Source organism: Rhinatrema bivittatum, chromosome 3 (assembly GCF_901001135.1).
Source record: "Rhinatrema bivittatum chromosome 3, aRhiBiv1.1, whole genome shotgun sequence".
Lineage (NCBI taxonomy): Eukaryota > Metazoa > Chordata > Amphibia > Gymnophiona > Rhinatrematidae > Rhinatrema > Rhinatrema bivittatum.
This window is the reverse complement of record NC_042617.1, coordinates 225,574,999-225,598,835: the sequence shown is the minus strand read 5'-3', so window position 1 is coordinate 225,598,835 and position 23,837 is coordinate 225,574,999. Positions and strand designations below refer to the sequence as shown.

General features: G+C 45.5%; 1 protein-coding gene across 1 annotated transcript in view; it reads right to left on the bottom strand.

Annotated features, from left to right (window-relative positions):
* The window catches only part of LOC115087279 (lysosomal-trafficking regulator-like), a 1,534,685-nt gene that overhangs the window by 269,244 nt on the left and 1,241,604 nt on the right, over positions 1-23,837 (bottom strand). The window contains 1 exon segment of the mRNA XM_029594260.1: positions 20,852-21,008. Coding sequence (XP_029450120.1) covers positions 20,852-21,008 — 157 coding nt within the window.

Below are 23,837 nucleotides of genomic sequence, written 5' to 3'. Positions count from 1 at the left end.
GTGGAGGCTTGAGGTGAAGCAAGCCTTTCAGAAAATGTGTTACGAGGGGTTGTACTGAAATAGGAACATCCCCGACACCTTTATGGAAGGTGGCTACCGCACTGCCATGCATTCTGATGGAGGAAGTTTTTAGACCTGACTCTGACAAGTGCCATAGATAGTCTAGAAACTTTGAGGTGGAACAGGTAAAGGGATCAAGGGATTGAGAAGAACACCATGATTCAAACCTGTTCCATTTGTATAGGTAAGACTTTCTAGTGGAAGGCTTCCGTGAAGCAATCAGGACATGGAAAACTGGCTCCGAAAGGTTAAGTGGCTGAAGAATTAACCTTTCAACATCCAGGCCTTCAGGGACAAAGCTTGAAGATTGGGATGGCATAGGCACCCGTCGTTCTGAGTGATCAGAAGCGGGTCCTTTCCCAAGGGAATGTGCCTGCGAATGGAGAGATCCTGAAGTATTGGATACCACACTTGGCGAGGCCAGTGAGGTGCTATCAGGATCATGATTCCCTTGTCCTGACGTAACTTCACGAGAGTCTTTGAGAGAAGTGGAAGTGGAGGGAATGCATATAGGAGACCGGCTGCCCATGAGAGGGAGAACGCACCTCTTGGCTGAGAGTGTTGGCTGCGAGTGAGAGAGCAAAAGTTTTCTACTTTGCGGTTTTGAGGTGAATCAAAGAGGTCTATGCGAGGATGAGTCCAACATTGGAATATTGAGTCCGCTACTGTGGGGTTGAGGGACCACTCATGTGGATGGAAAGCGCGACTTAGGTTGTCCGCCAACACATTGTCCACTCCCGGCAAGTAGGTGGCCCTGAGGTACATCGAGTGGGAGAGGGCTTCCGCTCATATCTGTGCAGCTTCCTGACACAGTAGGTAGGAGCCCGTCCCTCCCTGTTTGTTGATGTACCACATGGCCACCTGGTTGTCCGTCTGAATCAGGATGACCTGATTGGAAAGGCGATCCTGAAACACCCTGAGAGCATATCTGATTGCTCGCAGCTCCAGGACATTGATTTGGTGTTTGGCTTTCTCTGGAGACCAAGTTCCTTGTGTCTGCAAATCGGCAACATGGGCTCCCCAGCCGAGGTTGGAAGCATTGGTGGTGAGAATTATTTGAGGGTCTGGAACCTGGAAGGGCAGGCCTTGGAGGAGATTGATCTGATTTTTCCACCAGGCTAGAGACTGACGGAGTGAGCCGGTGATGTGGACAGTGGTCGATAGAGGTTGGACGGACTGAGTCCATTGTGACCTTAGAGTCCACTGCATGACTCTCATGGCCAAGCGGGCCATTGGGGTAACCTGTACTGAGGACGTCATGTGTCCCAGTGGGATGAGGAAGTGGCGTGCAGTCGTGCAGCGTTGAGACTGTAGCTGGTGTGCGAGAGAGTTGAGAGTGAGAGCTCGAGGCAGAAATGCCTTTGCCACAAGGTGTCAGTCTGCCCCTATGAATGATAAAGTTTGAGATGGGACTAAGCAGGATTTTGCGTAGTTGATGAGAAATCCTAGCGAAATCAGAGTGTGTAAAGTAAGACATAGGGACGACAGAGCAGCTTGCTGAGTGGGAGCCCTGATCAACCAATCGCCTAGATAGGGGTAGACGTGAACACCTTGAGTCCTGAGGAAGGCTGCTACTACTACGAGGCACTTGGTGAAGACTCATGGTGCAGATGCCAGGCCGAATAGGAGCACTCGGTATTGACAGTGCTTGGGACCTACCAGAAATCTCAGGAACCTGTGGTAAGATGGATTTATTGCAATGTGTGTGTACGCATCTTGGAGATCGAGAGAGCAGAGACAGTTTCCTCTTTGCAGAAGAGGAAGGAGGGAACCCAAGGTTACCATCTTGAACTTTTCTCGGTGGAGGTACTTGTTGAGGGCATGTAGGTCCAGAATTGGACGAACGCCACCTGATTTTTTGGGGATTAGAAAGTACTGGGAATAGAATCCTAGGCCTTGTTGGGAGTAGGGCACTGGTTCTATTGCTCTGGACTGGAGGAGGAGGGAGACCTCCTGCTCCAGAAGTAGTGAGTGGTCGGATGTTCTCCACGTTGGTAGAGGTGGGGAGTCCGGTGGAATGGAGAGAAAGTTCAGGCGATAACCTTGAGAGATTATGGCAAGGACCCACTGGTCTGAGGTGATTGTGTGCCACCTGTTGTTGAAATGGCACAATCAACCTCCCACTGGTATCTGAGGCAGTGGAAACTGGCTGCTGCTCTCTATGCAGGAGTCAAAAGCCGGAAGCAGGGCCCGGCTGAGGAGCTGCTTGTGGCTTTTGTCTAGGAGGTTGACAAGACTGGGCCTTTTGGAAAGGTCTCATGGAACGAGTTCTAGACGGTGGTGGATAGGACTTTTTAGTATCCTTCCTGAATGGCTGTTTGCAGGAATACTCAGAGGGCATCAGAAAGAGCTGGCGAAGGGTCTCATGATGCTCCTTGAGTTCCGCTACTGTCCGCTGAATCTGTTCGCCAAACAGATTGTCTCCTATGCAGGGCAGATCTGATAATCTGTCTTGTACCTCAGGGCGCAAGTCAGAAGACTTAAGCCAGGCCCACCTTCTTGCCAAAATAGCACTTGCAGACACCCTGGAAGTGGTGTCGAAGATATCATAAGAGGATCTTATTTCATGCTTCCCTGCCTCAAAACCCTTGTGTACCAGGGTTTGAAGCTGTTCCTGGAATTGCTGAGGCAGGGAGTCTGCAAAGTCCTGTATCTGCTTGAATAAGACCCTGTTGTACTGGGTCATAAACAGCTGGTAAGAGGCGATCCGAGAGATGAACATTGATCCCTGGAAGACACGCCAGCCAATGGCATCCAGGAATTTCTGTTCCTTACCTGGGGGAAAGGAAGAGTGGAGTTTTGATCTTTTTGCCCTCTTTTGGGCAGATTCTACAACCACAGATTGGTGATCCAGCTGAGGTTTCTGGAATCCTGGGGCTAACTGGACCAAATAAGTGGTATCGGCTTTTCTGTTGACTGGAGCAACAGAACCAGGGTGTTCCCAGTTCTTTTTGAGGAGATCCAAAAGAACCTGGTGAATAGGGATGGAGGTTATTTCCTTGGAAGCATCCAGGAATTGTAACAGCTCCATCATTTGATATCTGTCATCTTGTTCAGTCTGCAATTGGAAGGGAACCAATTCAGACATTTCCTTCACAAAATTTATGAAGGATAGGTCCTCTGGAGGAGAACGCTTCCTGCTTTCAGTAGGAGAAGGTGGCAATGGCAAGTCATCGGGGTCTTGAGAAGAATCGTCTGTCCAGGTGCCATAGGGATCAGCACCTGCCCTTCTTGGGAACCTGAGAAGGATGGGACGATGGTATTCCTGAAGGTTCCGGTCTAGGCTCCGAAGGCATCGAGGGAAGTACTGGAGGCACCGATGAAGGCATCGAGGGCACCGGTGCAGGCATAGAGGGCATCGATGGATGGATCGGTGGCGCCGATGGGCGCATCGGCATCAATGGTTGAGGCATCGGCAGGATATCCGATGGTGGAATGTGGAAAGGTGTTTCTCCTCCCGATGACAGAGTAAGCGGGGAAGGCACCGGAGCCATTGGTGACCCAGGATCCATTGGTGGAAAAGCAGCTATAAGCGCTTCCATCTTCGAGAGCAGCGGTGCCAATGCTGCCGGAATAGGATCGATGGTTCCGCGACTTCAGTGCCGGGGGACCTTGGAGTCTGTGCATCGCCGTATCGATGGCCTCCTGAACCATCCGGTCCAGTTCTTCACGGAGACCCGGCTCCGGAAGGGAAGGAGGCGGCAGAGGAATAGCCGGAGGAACCACCGTTAAAGGCGGAGTTGCGGTTCCCGATATCTGTCCTGGTGAGGGTTGCCTCGGTGACCCGGTCACAGAAAGGGTCTGTGCCTTTTCTGGACGGGGTTTCTTCGATGGCGGCTCGGACGATGGCGAGGTCAATGACTTTCCTTCATCGATGTTCCGAGACTTCCGGTGTCGATGCCGATGTTTCTCTCTATGATCCCCTCGGTCCTGAGTGGGGGTAGAAGTAGTTGAAGGCCGAGAAGTCGTCGACAGCGGGCGATCACCGGCTGGTGGTCAATACTGGCGCGAAGTGGACGGTGCCGGTTCAGACGACGTTGATGCAATAGACGGCGTCGGGGTTTGAGAACGGAAGAGAAGTTCCATTTTCTGCATTCTGGCCTTGCAATCTTTAGGTGTCATTAAGGCACATTTGGTGCAGGTCAAGACATCATGCTCGCACCCAAGACACATTACACAGACTTTATGAGGGTCTGTTATGCACATGGTGCGAGTACAGTCCGGGCACAGACAGAACCCCGATGCCATGGCCTCTGAAAAAATTGAGCCATGGTATGGTCGACGGTCAGTTGGCCACGAGGGCCAAACTCGATGGGAATCGACCAAAAACGGGTAAAAACTTACCGGAGTACTGCGGAGTCAAAAATTCAAAGGAGGGACCCCTGTGGGGTATGAAAGCTTTTAGTAATTCCGTGAGGAAAATTCATGTCAGGAATCTCTGTGGAGCTCCTTAACCCGCGTGTCTACTACTGCGCGGAAAAAAGAAGACTGAAGGGGGACCCTGCCACGCTGGGCATGCCCAGTAGGTGCCAGTCAAAGTTCTAGAAACTTTGACAAAAGTGTTCTGTGATTGGGCTCCATCCTGTGATGTCACCCATATGTGAGGACTACCATCCTGCTTGTCCAGTGAGAAACAAGAAAACATCCCTTGCCTGGATACTGACCATTCTTGTTTGCAGCCTGCTTGTGATCTTTGCCTGGACACTAACAATTCTCATTTGCCGCCTGTCTCTGACCCTAGCCTAGCCCTGGAGTGACGCCTATGTCACTGCCACAGAGACTCTTTCCTAAGACCTGTCAGCACCCTGAACCCAAGGACTCAACCCAAGGGGAAAGGGGTTGGTATAGGTGAACCTTCTAGTCAGTCTCTTTCCTCCTTCGCTCTACCACGTGTCGGTGAGGGCCTACCCTGTAGGCTGAGCCAACCTCACCTCAGCAGCAAGGTTCTACGGATCTTACAAGAAGCTTATCCTAACTTCTTATCTACATATTATATATGTAACTCCTCCACCCCCCCAGCAGTAATCATAACACTCATATACTGATAAAAATCAGCTTTATGAATCTCATTTTGAGAGATCCTCTCCTTCAGGCCTTTAATTTCAACTTTAAGTTCACTTATGGCATTACTCACATTGGAGTAGAGCAATTTAATTTCCCTGTCATAATAAGTAATGACTGATTACAATATTGTGATGTTAGGGCTTTGCATAGAATCATATGTTGATTTAACCTCAGTCCGAAGAAAGAAATCATATCTGATGCACTATTGGTCCCTCTATTAAACTTTGCAAGAGTTGCAGTGTATGATGGCTTCTGCTCCACTCTAGAAGTCCCAGAGAAAAGACATCCAAACAATATGTCAATGGACCAGGAAGTCCAGATAAATACAAAATAAAGAGAGACTGTGGACAAAGAATTCCAGTTTGCCCCTCAGTTTACTAAATTGCCACCGACAAGTCAACTTATGCTTTCCTGGGATATCTTATGCTTTCACCAGAATGCAATCCCCATCTCTCAGTTCATGATTCTTAACAGTGTCATCATATCGGACTTGTTACTGGCGTTTTTGCTTACTGCTGCTTAAGAGCCTGCCTGATAGGCCAGGTTGAATTTCTCCTTCAAGTCTTCAATATACTTGAGATGGCTTCTTGTGGAGTTGCCAGTGGGGGACATTCCAAAGCATACTTCCACAAACAACCAGGCCTCCCTACTAAACATGAGGCAGTAGGAAGAATATCCAGTAGCATCATTCTTTGTACAATTATAAGCATGAATCAACCTACTCACATGCTGACTCCTGCCAGGGATCTAGAGTATCCAGCATGTTTAAAAGGGTTTGACTGATTTGCTCAGGCTGGGAATCACCTTGAGGGTGGTAAGGGATGATACTTGAATTCTTGATACCACAAATCTGACACATTTCTTTAATTAGACATCTCTTAAAATCTCAACCTTGATCTGAGTTGATATGATTAGGAAATTCATAATGGACGAAGAATTTCTCCCATAGTACCTTGGCCACAGTGGATGCACGCTTATCTTTGGTAGGGAACGCCTGGGTGTATCTAATGAAGTGATCAGAAACCACTAGGATGTTACCAATATTGCGGTTTTCATTTTCTAAGCACATGAAATTAATGCAAACCATATCAAGAGGGCCTTTGCTGGTGATGTTAGTCAAGAGGGCAGCTTTAGTAGGAAGGATATTCCACATAATGCTCTTCCCACGGGTCTTTACATATACTTCCACATCTGCTAATTCCTGGGCCAATACAATCTGGCTTTACAAATTCACTAGGATGATCTATCCCCCATGTGTCTAATATCACCATGCAAGCTCCTCAATACACACCTCCTGAACTTCTAAGACAATATTACCTGTTTCTTTACTTTAGATGCAGTGTCTTCAGTGATTCGGTACAGCAGGTCATCACTATGCAATCCTACTCTCTCAGCCAACAGGGGAACATCTGGGTGTTGGGATACCACTGATGTAGCTGGCCAGCAGTACATTTTAGCTTGCCAGACAACCCCAAGGCCAGGTCATATTTCTGAGTTTGTTGAAGATCAGCTTTCCATAGCAATGGTAACCCTTTCTCATTCAGATGGGCAACTCTGGTGTAGGTAACTGGCAAGGCAGTGACAGACGCGACCAGCAAACTATTGCTACTACTTCATCTGGGGGTTGACACAAGGCTTTCATGCCATACTCTGGCACCTCTATCCATTGGAGCAACAGGCCGCATGCAATTGGAGTGCTCTTGCTTTATTACTGCGCCCAACCCCTCCAGGCTAGCATCAGTGTGCAGAATATTTGGCAGATGGCTGTCAGCAAAAGCCAACATGGGGTGTGCATTAGTCGATAAATGATTTCTCTGAAAGCCTCTTCGCTGTCTGTCTCCCACCTGGCACCAAAAGGTTCAAAGGAGCTTGGATTGAGCTGTTTCCTGCACCCAGCCCTCCATTGGACCCCCTCCTCCTCCTCCACCTCGTGGCTGTTGACCCCTCCCCCAGCTGGAAGACTGCCCTGCTTCTAACGAATGTGCTTTTAAATCTCCGTACAGGTACTTGCCTTTCTTTTCTTCTCTGCTCTGCAAGCCAGGATCCAGGGCTTGGATTGAGCTGTTTCCTGCACCCAGCCCTCCATTGGACCCCCTCCTCCTCCTCCACCCCGTGGCTGTTGACCCCTCCCCCAGCTGGAAGACTGCCCTGCTTCTAACGACTCCGCTTTTAAATCTCTGTGCTGGATGCTAAGACCCATATTGATGACATCACTTTTGAGCGACACAAAAAAGAGTCATCTATAAAACTCTAACCTGGTCAAGCGTCACGCGCCTAGCGTCACGCGCCGAAGGAGCGCGACAAAGGGGCCTGCCCCTTTGAGCGCCCCTTCGAGCAGCCCCTGCAGACAGCCCAGAAGGACATAGATGTGGCTCCCTGCACCCTCGGACATCTCTAAGCAGTACCACCGCACGGCTTCCTCGGAATGAACAGTGAAACCCCCGGACGACCAGCCCAAGCAACACCAGGCTAAACAAAAAGTCCCTTCCCATATTGAGGGATCCTTCCTCTAAATGTTTGATGGTTTCCACCAACTTCTCACATGACTATGATAATAGCTGGTTCATCCATTATCCTCCTAACAGCAAGTAACCTAATTGGTTATATTGAAACCAATGTGAACCCTCATAAGTAAGCCAGCATCCATCCTGCTTCACGTTCTTCCAGCTCTCTCCCAACAAGCACCATACTGCACCCAGCCAGTGTCATCTCAGCAAGCTCTCAACAAGCATCCATCCTGCAAGCATTCAACAAGTGCTCAGCAAACAAACAAACATCCTGCAAGCATTCAGCTAGCAACCATCCTGCAAGCATTCAGCTAGCAACCATCCTGCAAGCATTCAGCTAACAACCATCCTGCAAGCATTCAGCTAACAACCATCCTGCAAGCATTCAGCTAACAACCATCCTGCAAGCATTCAGCTAACAACCATCCTGCAAGCATTCAGCAAGCAACCATCCTGCAAGCATTCAGCAAGCAACCATCCTGAACAAGCAACCATCCTGAGCAAACAACACTCAAGCAACAGCAAAACAACTACCTCTCAGCACTCTACATTAAAACAAAAGACTCACAAAGACTGCCTTCGCCCCTCGGTCCATCAACAGCACTAACGCAGCACCACTACAACACAAGCACTACACGCTAAAATGTTCCCCACCTTCCCAATACCTATTTTACAACACAGCCTGTCAGCAATAGGAAAACCGAACAGATCATTCATACTACAACACAAACGACAGGCGCTACACCGAAACCTTAAATCATTCACCCCAATTTTGATAACACCCATCACCCAACTCTTAGGCCTCACTGTATTCTCACTTTCACTATTCAATGCACAATCTCTGTCCAAGAAATCTCTAATCCTCAACGACTATCTCCTTGATACCAAACCAGATATATGTGCTATAACAGAAACATGGCTCAAACCCACGGACACAGCAATTATAAACCAACTTCCCACATCAAACTACGACATCTTCTCCATCCCCCGACTGAAAAAAAGAGGAGGAGGACTCCTATTTGCATCAAAAAAAGACCTCGGGTTCATCCAGCACCCATACAACTCAGACTCTAAACTAGAAATGGGTCTCTTCACCTCGGAACAACTACAAATCCTACTCGTCTACGCCCCTCCGGGCCTCCTTGAGACAGACCCCTCCCCCTTAGTAGAGGAAATCACAACCCTCATCAAACTGGACGCTCCAGCAATTATCCTAGGAGATTTTAATCTGCATGTGGACAATCCTACCCCATCATCCAGCTGTGAATCCTTTCTCTCTGCCCTCTCAGCCCTGGGTTTCAAACAACTAGTTACCAAACCCACACACAAAGCAGGCCACACGCTGGATCTTATCTTTATTAACCCAGGCATCAAACATTCTTCACGCCTCAAAAGCAAGAAGGTCCCTTGGTCTGATCACTCACTTATCTCAACCGCATTCTCATTGAACAAACCCTCCACCTCCAAAGGGCCCTCACCATCTTTCCCATACAGAAGATCCTGCTCTACAGAAGACCTCAGCTCCCACCTAGCCTCTCAACTTCCATCCATTGATCTCTCAAACCCGAACACAGCTCTCCGCTCTTGGAAAGCCATCACAGATTCCATAGCCGACAAGCTATGTCCGCTAGCAACCAAAAAATCACTCCCAAACGCCTCCAAAAGACAACCATGGTTCACGGAAGAACTAAGAAAGCTAAAACAAAATCTAAGACAGAAAGAGAGCGACTGGCGCAAATCCCCAAGCACCAATACACGATCCATCTACAAAGCCACCCTCCATCAATACAAGTCAACTACCTCTAAATCCAAAAGGGACTACTATGCATCCAAGATTCACCACTTAATCTTCGACGCAAAAGCCCTCTTCGCCTATGTCTCCAATCTCACCCAAATCATCCCACAGGAGATTCCCAACGACCTAGCACAACCCAAAGCTGAAGAACTTGCTCTTCATTTTCACAACAAAGTCAACAGCCTTCTAACTCATCTGCCTTCTAATCCCACCGACCCTGCTCTTTACCAGTCTCTTCAACAATCATCCCTCAACAACAATGGTCTGGAAACACTTGAACCCATCTCTATCTTAGAGATACAAACTCTTATAAGAAGAATGAAACCTTCCTCCCATCCTTTGGATACTATCCCCACCAAACTGCTCCTGGCCATCCCTGACTCCATCGCTAAAACCTTGTCGGACATCATAAACTGCTCACTCTCCCAAGGACTATATCCTGACGACCTCAAATTGGCCTCCATCAAACCTCTACTCAAGAAACCCAACTTGGATCCTAAAGACCCCAACAACTTCCGTCCTATCGCCAATCTCCCATTCATAGCCAAGATTCTAGAAAAAGTTGTCAATACTCAACTCTCCGAATACATAGAAGAAAACAAAATCCTATTCCAATCACAATACGGATTTCGCAAGTCACTGAACACAGAATCCCTCCTCATCTCCATGTCTGACTTCATATTAATGGGCCTTGACAAAGGCCAATCCTTCCTCTTAATTCTACTGGACCTATCAGCCGCCTTTGATACGGTCAATCATTCCATTCTCACTTCCATTCTGGCTTCTATAGGTATCTCAGGCACAGCTCTCTCATGGTTGAAATCTTTTCTCTCCAACAGAGGCTTCAAGGTTAAGATACAGAACAAAGAATCTTCACGAATGGACGCATCCATAGGTGTCCCCCAGGGCTCCTCACTGTCACCTACACTCTTTAACATTTATCTTTTACCTATCTGCCAACTCCTCTCCAACCTTAACCTCAAACATTTCCTCTACGCCGACGACATCCAGATCGTGATACCCATTAAAGAATCTTACACAAAAACATTGGTTCACTGGGAAAACTGTCTCTTCGAAATTAAACATCTCCTGGCTAACCTAAACCTAGTTTTAAACTCCTCTAAAACAGAACTGCTTCTCATCTCCCCAGATAATAATGCCATCTCTAATCCTCCAACTATCCCAACTACTACACAGGTGAGAGATCTAGGAGTATTAATTGATAACCGGATGAACCTTAAAGCTTACATCAACAGAACCACCAAGGACTGTTTCCACAAACTCCAAGTTCTGAAAAGAATTAGACCACTCTTCCACACTCAGGACTTCAGAACCATTCTACAAGCTATCATTTTTTCTAAGATCGATTACTGTAACTCTATCCTTCTGGGCCTACCTTCCTCCTATACTAGACCCCTCCAGATGTTACAAAACGCTGCGGCAAGATTACTGACAAACTCCAGGAGGAGGGACCATATATCTCCAATCCTAAAAGATCTCCACTGGTTGCCTGTTCACTTTAGAATCCTCTACAAATCTCTTTCCATAATATACAAAACCATCCATCAACACACCCCACTCGACTTACAAGTCCCATTCCAAATTTATAACTCCTCCAGACCAACAAGAGACACACTCAGAGGATCTCTTCAAGTGCCCCCAGCCAAAACTACCAAACACATTACCTTGAGAGATCGGGCCTTTTCAACAGCCGGCCCCCCTCTATGGAACTCCATCCCACCGGACCTTAGACAGGAGCCCAGCCTCCCAACCTTCAGGAAGAGACTTAAGACCTGGCTGTTTAAAAAAGCTTTCCCGGACACCGATTAATTCTATTCAGCCAGATTCTACCACTTCCACATGTAAAAATGTTATTACTAATGTAAATACCTATACCTAATGTTATTCTCTTTCTTTTCTTCTCTCCTCCCAGTTCTATTACCTTGTTATTTGTAACTGCTTCCTTCTACACAAATAGGTTATTGAATTGTTTACTGTACACCCCTGTTATATGTAAACCGGCATGATGTGTTTGCAACATGAATGCCGGTATATAAAAATTTTAAATAAATAAATAAAAAAAAAAAAAAATTTTAAATAAAATAAATAAAGGGTTTGAATACTTCACTCCTGAGGCAGAGGCCTTGGTCTTATCTTGTGAGATCTGTCAAGGGTCGTATTACCGAGGAACAGTTCTGAATAAATCTCCTGTAGTAACCACAAAATCCTAATTGGTAGGCTTTGACCATGTAACCACTGCTGCAATCTTGTGAGGGTCAGTAGTGATGTCCTTCTCCAACATAATATACCCCACATATTTCACCTGAGGCAGGCAGAACTGACACTTACAGTCTGAGTCCCTGAGCTTCCAACCAATCCATGGTCTTCATCAGCCTGGCCTCATGCTTTAGAATGCTTCACAAAGACAATGAGGTCATCTAGGTATACCAGCACTTCTAGGAAGTTCATGTTTCCCACAGTTTTTTTCCACAAGACGCTGGAATGTACTTGGAGCTCCTGCAACTTCTTTGGGGCATGCACTTGAACTGGTAGAAACCCAGAGGACAGATGAAGGCATTTTTCTCCTTATCACTTTCTTTCATGGGGATCTGGTAATACCCACTTCTTAGATCTAACACAGAGAACCATTTGCTTCCTGTCAGATAGTCAAATACATTATCTATCCTTGGCAGGGTGTACTGTCTGGAATAGTTCTCTTGTTCAATGTCCGATAGTCTATGCACATCTGAATTTTCCCAGTCTTCTTCCTAGCCACTAACATGGGAGAGGCATAAGGGCTTCTTGATTTCTGTATTATTCCAATGCCAACAGGTCTTTTAGCTGCTTTTGAACATCCTCAATGTCGCCTGGGGTTAGTCACCGTGATCTTTCATTGAAAAGACGGATGTTGTGTAGGGGTATAGGGTGCTCTACTCCTTTGGCCAACCCCACATCCCACTGCTGGGTGGAAAACATATTGCCATGCTTGGACAGTTCCTGAATTAATCATTCTTTCTATTCAGAGGAGATCGGTGAGGAGAGCGAGGTTAAACAGCGAAGAGTCAATTTTTGAGGTGGGGCCCCTCTGTGGGGGAATCTCCTACTGCCACGGTGTCCACGGTGTAAGATCATCTCGGTCCAAGATGATCTGCTTTTTGGATTCATTTTGCACCCAGACCTGCAGCTGGTTATCCTGTTGAACTAGCAGTCCTCCAAGCACCTAGAGCTTCCACCATTACAATTTGTGTCTTTGTCTCTGGGGGAAGCTCTAGGTGGCAGGAAACAGACAGAGTAGCCCCAAGAGGTAATGTAACTGGCTGAGGGAAAGCATCCCAAACAGGACCCAAATCCTCTTCAATCATTAGATGGTTTGACAGTGTTCCCTGGTGGTAGGCTGCTAGGCACAATGGGTGGATGGTTAACATATTGGCATAGTTGGGCCCTGCCAGTTCTTGATATCTCTTAGCCAGCTGCTGGAACAAACTGGCATTGGTTCCAATGATGAAAGGGGTATTGTATCAACCTTTAAACATAGAAATGATGGCATAAAAGGACCGATTGTCCATCCAGTCTGCTCAGCAAGTTTCCCATTTTAGTATCTGGCATGCCATGCAGGTTACCTCCATGTATCAGACAGTTTTGCTTGACGTGCTTTGCTTAAAGACTTGGCCATAGAAGCAGTCCTTTATATTTTTTTACTTAATGTCTGAGCATCAGTACCCCAGACTATACAAAAATCATGATCGTATCGGTTGTCCCTGAATCCAAACTTCTCTTTCCTTTCAGCCCCTACCCACTCTCCTTCTGTTATGATCCTGCTCGCGGTCCCATCCCGCAAGCAGGTCTCCACATACCGCCTCCATGCAGCCCGATGCCATTCTGCGGCAGGAGGGGCTGCTAATGTCTCCTTTCGTGGCTTGTGAGCTGCCACCTCCATCTTCATGGCCGTAGCGCCGTCACTGCCGGGACCTTCAAGCGGCAGGAAGCCATGGCCTGCTTTTCATCTATGCGGGAGCCGCCACACATTTCCTCCATCTATATAGCAGGAAGCCGCCGACGAATCCTTCTTCATGGCCTAGTGCCGCTGCCGGGCCCTGCTTCCATCTCTGCGGCCCTGAGCCACCTCCAGGATTTCATCTTTGCGGCAGAAGGCCGCTTTTAGTCCTGCTTTTCACACGGCAGAGGAGCCGCTCTTGCCACCACCCTCATGGCGGGGAAGATGCCGCGACCCAGAAGCCTTTCCTTCACGGCCTAAGTGCCACTGCCGGGGCCTGCTTCTGTGTTCCATGTGGCAGGGACGCCGCTGTCCATGGTCCTACTTCATCCTTGGGCCCTCCTCTAGGTGCCGGCACGCGCCTCTTCAATCTATTTAAAGAGCCAGCGGTGGGAAAAGCTTGCAGCCCCACCAGAAGACAGCCTTCAATCCACTTCCTGCTTCAGCCCTATAAAAGGGCTCAGTTCCTGTCCCTCGGGCCTCCATTCCAGAATCCACAGTTGTCTGTGTTCCTCTTTGTGTCAAGGTCCTCCATGGTCTTCACTTGTAGGCCTCTACTGAATTTCGACATGTTCCAGTCTCAAGTTCCACTACTTCGCCTGGAGTCTGCTTCTTGCTCAGGGGGTCTGCAACCAGCCATGGGCAGCTAGGTAGGGCGCGCTGTGATGCATTTCTCACCCAGTACTTTCACCTGAGTCTTGAAACCTTGCCTGCGACCTTCTGAGTAACCTGAATCTTTGTCCGAGTCCTCCGAGTAACCTGAGTCCTCGTCTGAGTCCTTCCAAGTTCCAAGTCCTCGTCTGAGTCTTCCGAGTAAACTGAGTCCTCGTCTGAGTCCTTCCAAGTTCCAAGTCCTCGTCTGAGTCTTCCGAGTAAATTGAGTCCTTGTCTGAGTCCTTCTAAGTTCCAAGTCTTCGTCTGAGTCCTTCCAAGTTCCAAGTCTTCGTCTGAGTCCTTCCAAGTTCCAAGTCTTGGTTTGAGTCCTTCCAAGTTCCAAGTCTTCTTCTTGTTTCTGCCCTCAGCCTCTGTCTGGCCTCACACACTCGTCGTTCCCAAGCAGCAGGTCCGAAAGGGCTTTCGAGTGGCCAGAGGGCTACTCCTGAGACCAGCATTGCATTGCTGGATCTCCTTGGTGTGTGTGGGTCCAGCAGAGGGCTGATCCTGCTTGGTGCCTGTTCTGAGTTCTTTGCTTTAGTTCCAGTCCTGCTTTGTTCCTGCTCCGCCCATGCTTGCATGCGCTCACCTCCCACGGTCTGGCTCGGGGCTCCTCTCTGAGTTGTGCCGTGGTTCAGGGGCTCACGCTTTCCCATGAGCTAGCGGTCGCGCCCATCTTAGGATCTGTAGGTTGCGGTCGCAACACCTTCAAAGCAGAGAGCAATATTGCAGTTGCATCAAAAGCATCAAGGCTTATTGGTTATGGGTAGTAATCCCATGCTTCTATTAAGGGTAGTAACCGCTGCACTGTGCTGGTTACCCACATGCACATCAGCCGCAGACAGTAAAAGTCGGGGCCTCTGATGGTTGCTGTCTAACTCCAATTCCCCTTTTCCCCTGCCGTTGAAGCAGAGAGCAATGTTGGAGTTGCATCAAAAGTATGAAGGTTTATTTGGTTAAGGGTAGTAACCACCGGTAGTAGCCATCACACCAGCAAGTTACCCCCATGCACGCTTCCTTTGTTTCCTTTATGACTTGGCCATAGAAGCAGTCATATGCTTTTCCCCTTATGTCCACACAAGAGTATCCCAGACCATGGAAGTCAGGGCTCTTGGTGGTTGTCTAAATCAAATTCCTCTTATCCCACTGCATTAAAAACATCAAAGCATATTGGTTAAGGGTAGTAATCTCCTTGCCTTCTGCTAAGGGTAGTAACTGCTGTACCCCCTGGAGTTTCATTTCTTGATGCTTAATTCTATTGTTTTCTTTCCAATGGAAAAGCTTTGAAGTCCATACATCATTGAAAACTTTTAGGCATCTGAAGTTCTATATCATATCTCCCCTGCATCTCTTCTCTTCCAGGGTATACATATTCAGATTCTTCAGCCTCTCCTCATAGGTCTTCCAATACAAATCCCACACCATTTTCATCGCTCTCTTGTGGACCGCCTCCATCCCGTCTCTATCCTTTTTGAGATAAGGGCTCCAAAATTGAACATAATATTCCAGGTGAAGCCTCACCAAGGATCTGTACAAGGGCATCATCACCTCCTTTTTCCTACTTGTTATTCCTTTCTCTATGCAGCCCAGTATTCTTCTGTCTTTAGTTATTGCATTATCACATTGCTTTCAGGATGAAAAAATGTAATAGATGCCAGATGTCCAATCGGACATTAAATTTTATTGGAGACAAACTAAAACCGCCCGACTCTGGCCGAGTTTCGCCACTACGTAGCTGCCTCAGGGGCTACAATGAATGAAAATGACAAATTAACATACATAAATAAAAATCTCAATATAAAATCACAGATAAATAAATTAATCAAAAAGGACATATAACTATAAAACAGGACATATAAATGAATGTAAAGCAGGACATATAATTATAAAATGGTAACAAATTAAACATTAATAGAACAGCTAATACAACCAGTATAAAAGCTAAAAACATATGACAGGTTATAAAAGAGAATATTATGCACAACCAGTTAAGAACAAAAATTTAAATTGAAAAAATGGAGAACTGATTAAAAATGATATTTAAAAAGAGGCATGAATAAATATGTAAGACTACAAATAAAATTTGAAAAGTGTCAGTGTACCACTGTATAAAAATATCACTATTTTCATAAAATAAATGTGAGTTCACTACAAATGTGTATATCTGGCAATATAAAAAAAAAATATTAGTTATAAGAATCAGCTTTGTGTATAACATTTGGTCTACTTCTAAGGAAATCTATTAATCTTACTTTAAATCAATTAACTCATATATAAAAATTTAAATCTTTTACACACAAAGTATAAGTATTAAAAATTAGGGATGTGCAATCATTTTTGCCGAATTGGAAAATTTCAAAGAAATAGTCCAATTCGGCATTGGTCGGAGGACCTGAATCCCAAGACGGGTTTCCCCCGAACTTCAGGGAAAATTCATTGTTCGGGTTAGCGCAGGGGGGGAAGGGGCACATTTATTTAAAAAAAAAAATCCAAACCCACTCCAAGCCTTCAAATTTAGTTAATTACAACCGCCCCCCCCCCAAAAAAAAAAACTTGCCTAACGTCCCTGGTGGTCCAGCAGGGGTCCCGGGAGCGATCTCCCGCTCTCGAGCCGTCGGCTGCCAGTAAACAAAATGGCGCCGGTGGCCCTTTGCCTTTACCATGTGACAGGGGCTACCGGTGCCATTGGTCGGCCCCTGTCACATGGTAGGAGAAATGGACGGCCGGCGCCATCTTAGAAAATGGCCAGTGCTTTCGCAGGGTGACCTTCCACCTTCATGGACATGATAGGCTTAGGCCCAACCAGCCCTTTTGGCAGGTGGGAAGCCTCTGAATGACAGTTCATAGGATGTAGCTGGTAGCATCACAGGGATTCAGCTGCTACATTACTGGGCCCCTCTGACGTTTCCTGGCGGAGATGAGGAATGGGTTAATTTCTGTACCACCAACTGTAAATTTTCTGTAGACTTTAGCTCTGTGGCCATCTTGGCCACACTGGTAACAGAACCCTTTTCCCAGTGGCTCTGACTCATGTGATCGACTAGCTATAGGATTCTCGCGAGTTCTCCCAGGACCTCTTGAGGGAGGGGTTGGCAGCACAGTCTTTGTAAGTCCCAAAGCAGGTTCCAAGGTCACATTCAAAGCCACTATCTCATGATACAAGTCAGCAAATAATCGGGACCATTCTTCACCCCTCTCAACACTGGTCATAGGGGCAACTAGCCAAACCACTGTACATAAGAATATAAGATATGCCATACTGGGTCAGACCAAGGATCCGTCAAACCCAGAATCCTGTCTCCAAGAGTGGGAAATCCAAGTCACAAGTACCTGGCAAGTACCCAAACATTAAACAGATCTCATGCTACTAATGCCGGCAACAAGCAGTGATTATTCCCTATTGATTAACTGCAGTTTATGGACTTCTTCTGGAACTCATCCAAATCTTTTTAAAACCCAGCTACACTAACTGCCTTAACCACATCCACTGGCAACAAAATTCCAGAGCTTAATTGTGTTTTGAGTGAAAATAATTTTAACCAATTTGTTTTGCTAACTTCATGAAGTGCCCCCTAGTCTTTGTTTTATCCGAAAGAGTAAATATCCATTTCACATTTTCAAGTCCTTTTATGATTTGTAGACATCTATCATATCCCCTCCTCAGCTGTCTCATCTCCAATCTGAACAGACCTAACTTCTTTAGCCTTTCCTGATAGGGAAGCCGTTCCATGCCTTTTATCATTTTGGTTGCCTTTCTCTGTACTTTCTCCAGTGCAACTATATCTTTTTTGAGATGAAGTGACCAGAATTGCACACAGTATTCAAGGTGTGGTCTAACAACTGAGCGTTACAGAGATTATTATGATATTCTTTGTTTAATATGCCATTCCCTTCCTAATAATTCCTAACATTCTGTTAGCTTTGTTGACTGCCACAGCACACTGAGCTTGAGAAAAGATAGGGGGATAATGTGCTTTCAAGAAGGCAACCTCCTCTTATAGTTTGTTAACTAATGCTGTCAGGTAGGCTACCTCAGCAAATTTAACAGAGTTTTTGGCCAGTTGCTCCCTGGATAGTTGTTTCTCTAACAATGCTTGGCTGGTTGTTTCTTGTTCCTCTTCAACTCTAATCTCTTTCACCAACTGCAGGAAGTCTGGGGGCTTTCCCTTCCTTTCCTGTAGCTGCAAACGTAACAATAAGTCATCAGACTTGCACTAACTGCTCCAACCAGGCAATATCTCTCAGCGGGTGCTATCCCCCCTTTTCTGACACTCTCCACAATTCAGCCTCCAGATGTCTCAAGTAATCAGACAGCTTTTCTCCATTTCATTGTCTGGTCTGTCTGAACCGGAAACTTAGGTCTGACCCATTTTCAGAAGTGCCAAATGTGCTCTCCAGGGCTTCCATGTACTCTTCAGATGTGTCCAGTGGATTCTCAGCTTTCACTGCTCCATAAATCTCCGGAGCAGGGCACTGGAGATACTCTCTTGGTTGCTGTCTCTTCTCTAAAGCAGAACTTTCCCAATCAGGGACTGTTTGGGTGGTTTGCTCAATTCAATTTTTATAGTCCAGGGACAGGTATCTTACCAGAAAAAGTTCTCAATTGTTTGTAAAAGCTATAGTCATTCTGGGGTTTTCTGGCTTCCACTATTACTTTGCAAATAGTCAGTATAAGAGATGCCGGGTCTTGTGGAGTGGTCTCTGCCGGAGCAAACATTTTCTTTAGCTCTGTAACTGTTTTTCCCTTCTAAGCTAGAAAGCCAGTGAGCTCCTCTGCAAAAGTGCTATCACATGCTTTTGACTCACTTTCTCTTCTAGGGGCCTCTCGCATTGGTAATTTTCCAAGGGGTGGCCCTATTTATGGGCGATATCTCATAGAAAAGGGCCTGGATTGAATTAATGTAATAGCTCACACAAAAAGCCATTCATTTCTCCTGTGCAGAGTCGCAGGTTCGGCCTATCACTTTTACACTATGCCAACCTGTTGCTGTTTCTGTAATGCTGGAGTTCTCCTGCAATGCTGTGCCCATAGGGATATTCTGCACCAAAAAGGCACTACTTATATCAACCTCCTCTCCTTTGCACTGGTTTTCTAGAGTTTGCAAGGCCATTGTTATAACAGGTCACAAACGTTGGTTGGGTTACTTATCCGGACTGGATGAGGTACAGGCAAAGAAAGAAAAATTTTCCAATCCCAGAGAAGCTTCCACTCTGTGGCCCCCTTTCCCTTAATCTGTACTATGAATTACCCTTATGCTTGGGATGGGGAGTACCAGATGTTAAATTATATTTACTAATATGATTTATCTTCAGGTTTGTAGCCTGAGTGGTGGATGACACAGGGTCCCAGTCACTTTGATATCACAATTCTGTGCCCTTCCCAAACAACCTCTTACTTGTGGCACCACAGAACAGATAGAATCATCACACCAGAATAAAACAGTAAATAACCCTGTTACTAGTATTGTGTAAGTAGAGGGTAAATCCAACCAGAACATTAAATGGGAAAAGTACAGTAGTGAAATATAATATAACTTATAGCTTTCTTATTTTAAATCAAGCAATGCAAAAATAACACTGAGTATGGCCTGTTAGCCAGGCAACCAACATATTCATATGGCTAGTAAAAAAATAAAAAATAAAAAATAAGAAACGATAATAGAGAAAGGTTGAAGAGAAAAGCAGTGAAGCACATAGCTTTCAAAAACTGTCTTTACCCCTGAGTACTCAAAAACGGGTTGGAAGGAACAGATTCACCCCAATGTCACCAGTTTGTAAAGGGTGCACCCTGTCCCAAACACAAAATTGTGTGGAAACAAAATCAAGAAAATGAAGAAGTACCTCTTGATGGTGGAGCTGGCTAGAAGACAAATCAAATAGATGAGCACTACAGTGTGTGAAAGGTCACTCTCTTGGGGAGCTTCTGAAATGGTTTACTTGGTACTAAGCAGAAAGTGGGCCTGGTTTCTATCTCTTACAGAAAGACCAGAGTCCATCTGTTTTTCTTTCCCAGTATCTGCCAGTAAGGGTTTATGCTTGAGTTTGGCTGAAGCAGTTAAGATGAGATACTGAATTTGTAATGAAAGGCAAGGAAATAAACCCCTCTCCTCTGCTAAGATACTCTCTGTGTAAAGTTTTGATTACTTAACTCAGTTTCTTATGAGGTTAATCCAGCCATGTGCTCCTGGGTCTGGATATCGCTGGAAAGGAAGACTCTCAGTCTCTTAAGAGTTCCTGGCTCCTCTGTCCCTTGTTGGGATTTAACATGTAGCTTGGCTATGAAACAAGAAGAACTGTCTATCTCTCTATTTTCTCAGAGCGCATACTTCTGTCTCTCCCTCTTGATAATTAGTTCTTCAGGAGAAAACTGATTGTAGAGCTGAGAGATGCAGCCCTTTCTTCCTGGCTCCTGGCTCCAACTTCTGGGCGAGAAGTGGGAGCATCAGCATGTGTGTGTGTGAGAGAGAATAAGGATATGACTGAGCATGAGCATGTAAGAGAGTATGTTTAGGAGAATGAATGAATTGAGTGTATATGTGAAAATGAGCATGTAAGTGTGTGACAGTGAGCATTTGAGCGTGTCAGTGTGTGTATCTGAGAAAGCAGAATATCTGCGTACCCCTTCCCTTTCCCTCCGCTAATCCATGACAATCTTAGGGTGACTGGAAATCAAAAGCTCCCAGGCATATTACATATATTACATACTCTACTTCCATTAATGTTTAGGAACACATAACTATAAAATTTTTAACAGAGAAGAAAAAGAAATGAGCTCACCTTGATAAGCTAAAAACATTTTAGTAAAGGGAGGCATTCTAACAAGGAAGTGAAGTACAGTTCCACTGTTTGAATAGTGTGATCCATAATGATAAGGCTGCACAGGTGGCATTGGGTCATCATCTCGGGCACCCTTACGATATTCTTCTTCTAAGTACTAAAACAGTGGAGGAAAGCAAAATAGTGAGACATATGCTTTACTGTTTACTCAGCTGATTATAATGACAATGGCAATTTTCTTTTTATATACACATCTTAAAAAATGGTGTTTAAGCTGAATTGAAAAACAATAAACAAAGTAGAATTTTTTTTTGGATTAATGTTAAAAAGAAACCACAAGATTCTCTGCTGATGTTAAATGTAACAACTTAAGGACGGGTAGAATGTCAGAGATCATAATTTAGAATAGGGGATGCAAATCCAGTTTTTTAGACAAAATGCATGTAAATATAGGAGGCAAATATTCATTTTGAATATCCTGAAATGATCTGCAGCTTTCAAGAAACAAATTTGATTTAGTAGTTACATGAAGTATTATAAAGTAACAAAAACAAATTTCAAGTGCACAAAGCAAGCATCAAAAAAGATGTTTTTATAATCTTAAAAATATACATTATAAAAATATGAGTCACTAAACTCATATTTATGATTTGCCATCTTAGTATAACTCTCCTGACCTAAGTCAAATCTCCTCCCTCATACTTAGAAAACAAAAAAACTACAGACTGGCAAAATGTTTACAATTTCTATATTGGTAGCAACTCTCTACGCCAGAGTTTAAGTACTGTGTTAGAAAGGTAACATATTTATCTTCATTTTACTCATGCACCATTTAAAATTAATGATAAAATCAGCATTTGGTTTCAAGAACAGAGAATGGATGTGTTTCAAAATGTAATTCTATATGATTCAGAATTCTTTTCATAAATTACATTTTTATTAATGTTTCAATCCAGTGGGAGCACTGAGAGAAGATGATCTCCTTGCTGGTGCTTAGAAAAAATCAGTAAGTACTGCTTAGAGAAATTTTTAAAACTTAACATTATAAGAACATGCCATACTGGGTCAGATCAAGGGTCCATCAAGCTCAGCATCCTGTTTCCAACAGTGGCCAATCCAGGCCATAAAACCTGGCAAGTACCAAAAAACTAAGGGGTAGATTTTTAAAAAAAGCGCGATCGCGTACTTTTGTTGGCGTACCAGGCGCCAACAAAAGTACGCTGGATTTTATAAGATACGCGCGTAGCCGCGCGTATCTTATAAAATCCTGGATCGTCGCGCGCAAGGCTGCCGATTTTGGGCAGCTGGCGCGCGCCGAGCCACACAGCCTGCCTCCGTTCCCTCCGAGGCCGCTCCGAAATCGGAGCGGCCTCGGAGGGAACTTTCTTTCGCCCTCCCCTCACCTTCCCCTCCCTTCCCCTACCTAACCCCCCCCCCCCCCGGCCCTATCTAAACCCCCCCTACCTTTATCCATGGATTTACGCGTCCCAGAGGGCTGCTGGCGCGCCGAGACCCGACCCGGGGGCGGTTCCGGAGGGCGCGGCCATGCCCCCAGAACGCCCTGGGCCGAAACCATGCCCCCGGGCCCGCCCCCGAAATGCCGCTTCCCGCCCCCAAAACACTGCGCCGTTCGGCCCCGCCCCGGCACGCCCCCTAAAAAAAACCCCAGGACTTACGTGCGTCCCGGGGCTCTGTGCGCGCCGGCGGCCTATGCAAAATAGGCGCGCGAGGGCCCTGCTCGCATAAATCCGGGCGGATTTACGCGAGCAGGGCTTTTAAAATCCGCCCGTAAGTCTATTCCATGTTACCATTGCTAACGGCAGTGGCTATTCTCTAAGTGAACTTAATAGCAGGTAATGGACTTCTCCTCCAAGAACTTATCCAATCCTTTTTTAAACACAGCTATACTAACTGCACTAACCACATCCTCTGGCAAACAAATTCCAGAGTTTAATTGTGCGTTGAGTAAAAAAGAACTTTCTCCGATTAGTTTTAAATGTGCCCCATGCTAACTTCAGGGAGTGCCCCCTAGTCTTTCTATTATCCGAAAGGTAAATAACCCATTCACATCTACCCGTTCTAGACCTTTCATGATTTTAAACATCTCTATCATATCCCCCCTCAGCCGTCTCTTCTCCAAGCTGAAAAGTCCTAACCTCTTTAGTCTTTCCTCATAGTGGAGCTGTTCCATTCCCCTTATCATTTTGGTAGCCCTTCTCTGTACCTTCTCCATTGCAATTATATCTTTTTTGAGATGCGGCGACTAGAATTGTACACAGTATTCAAGGTGCAGTCTCACCATGGAGTGATACAGAGGCATTATGACATTTTCCGTTTTATTCACCATGCCCTTTCTAATAATTCCCAACATTCTGTTTGCTTTTTTGACTGCCGCAGCACACTGAACCGATGATTTCAATGTGTTATCCACTATGACGCCTAGATCTCTTTCTTGGGTTGTAGCACCTAATATGGAACCCAACATTATGTAATTATAGCATGGGTTATTTTTCCCTATATGCATCACCTTGCACTTATCCATATTACATTTCATCTGCCATTTGGATGGACAATTTTCCATTCTCACAAGGTCTTCCTGCAATTTATCACAATCTGCTTGTGATTTAACTACTCTGAACAATTTTGTGTCATCTGCAAATTTGATTATCTCACTCTTCGTATTTCTTTCCCCAGATCATTTATAAATATATTGAAAAGTAAGGGTCCCAATACAGATCCCTGAGGCACTCCACTGGCCACTCCATTCTACTGAGAAAATTGTCCATTTAATCCTACTCTCTGTGTTATTTAGTGTGTTCGTGTGTTTATTTTAACAGTTAGTCAGAAAGTCAGTCAGCAAACAGATTTTTTTGTGTTTTATTATAAATAGGTAGTCAAAAGTCAGGCAACAAACAGAAGTTTGTGTGTTTGTATTTCTCAACTCTCCCACCCCTAGCTCAGCCTTTAATTTACAGGCAGGAGTTGC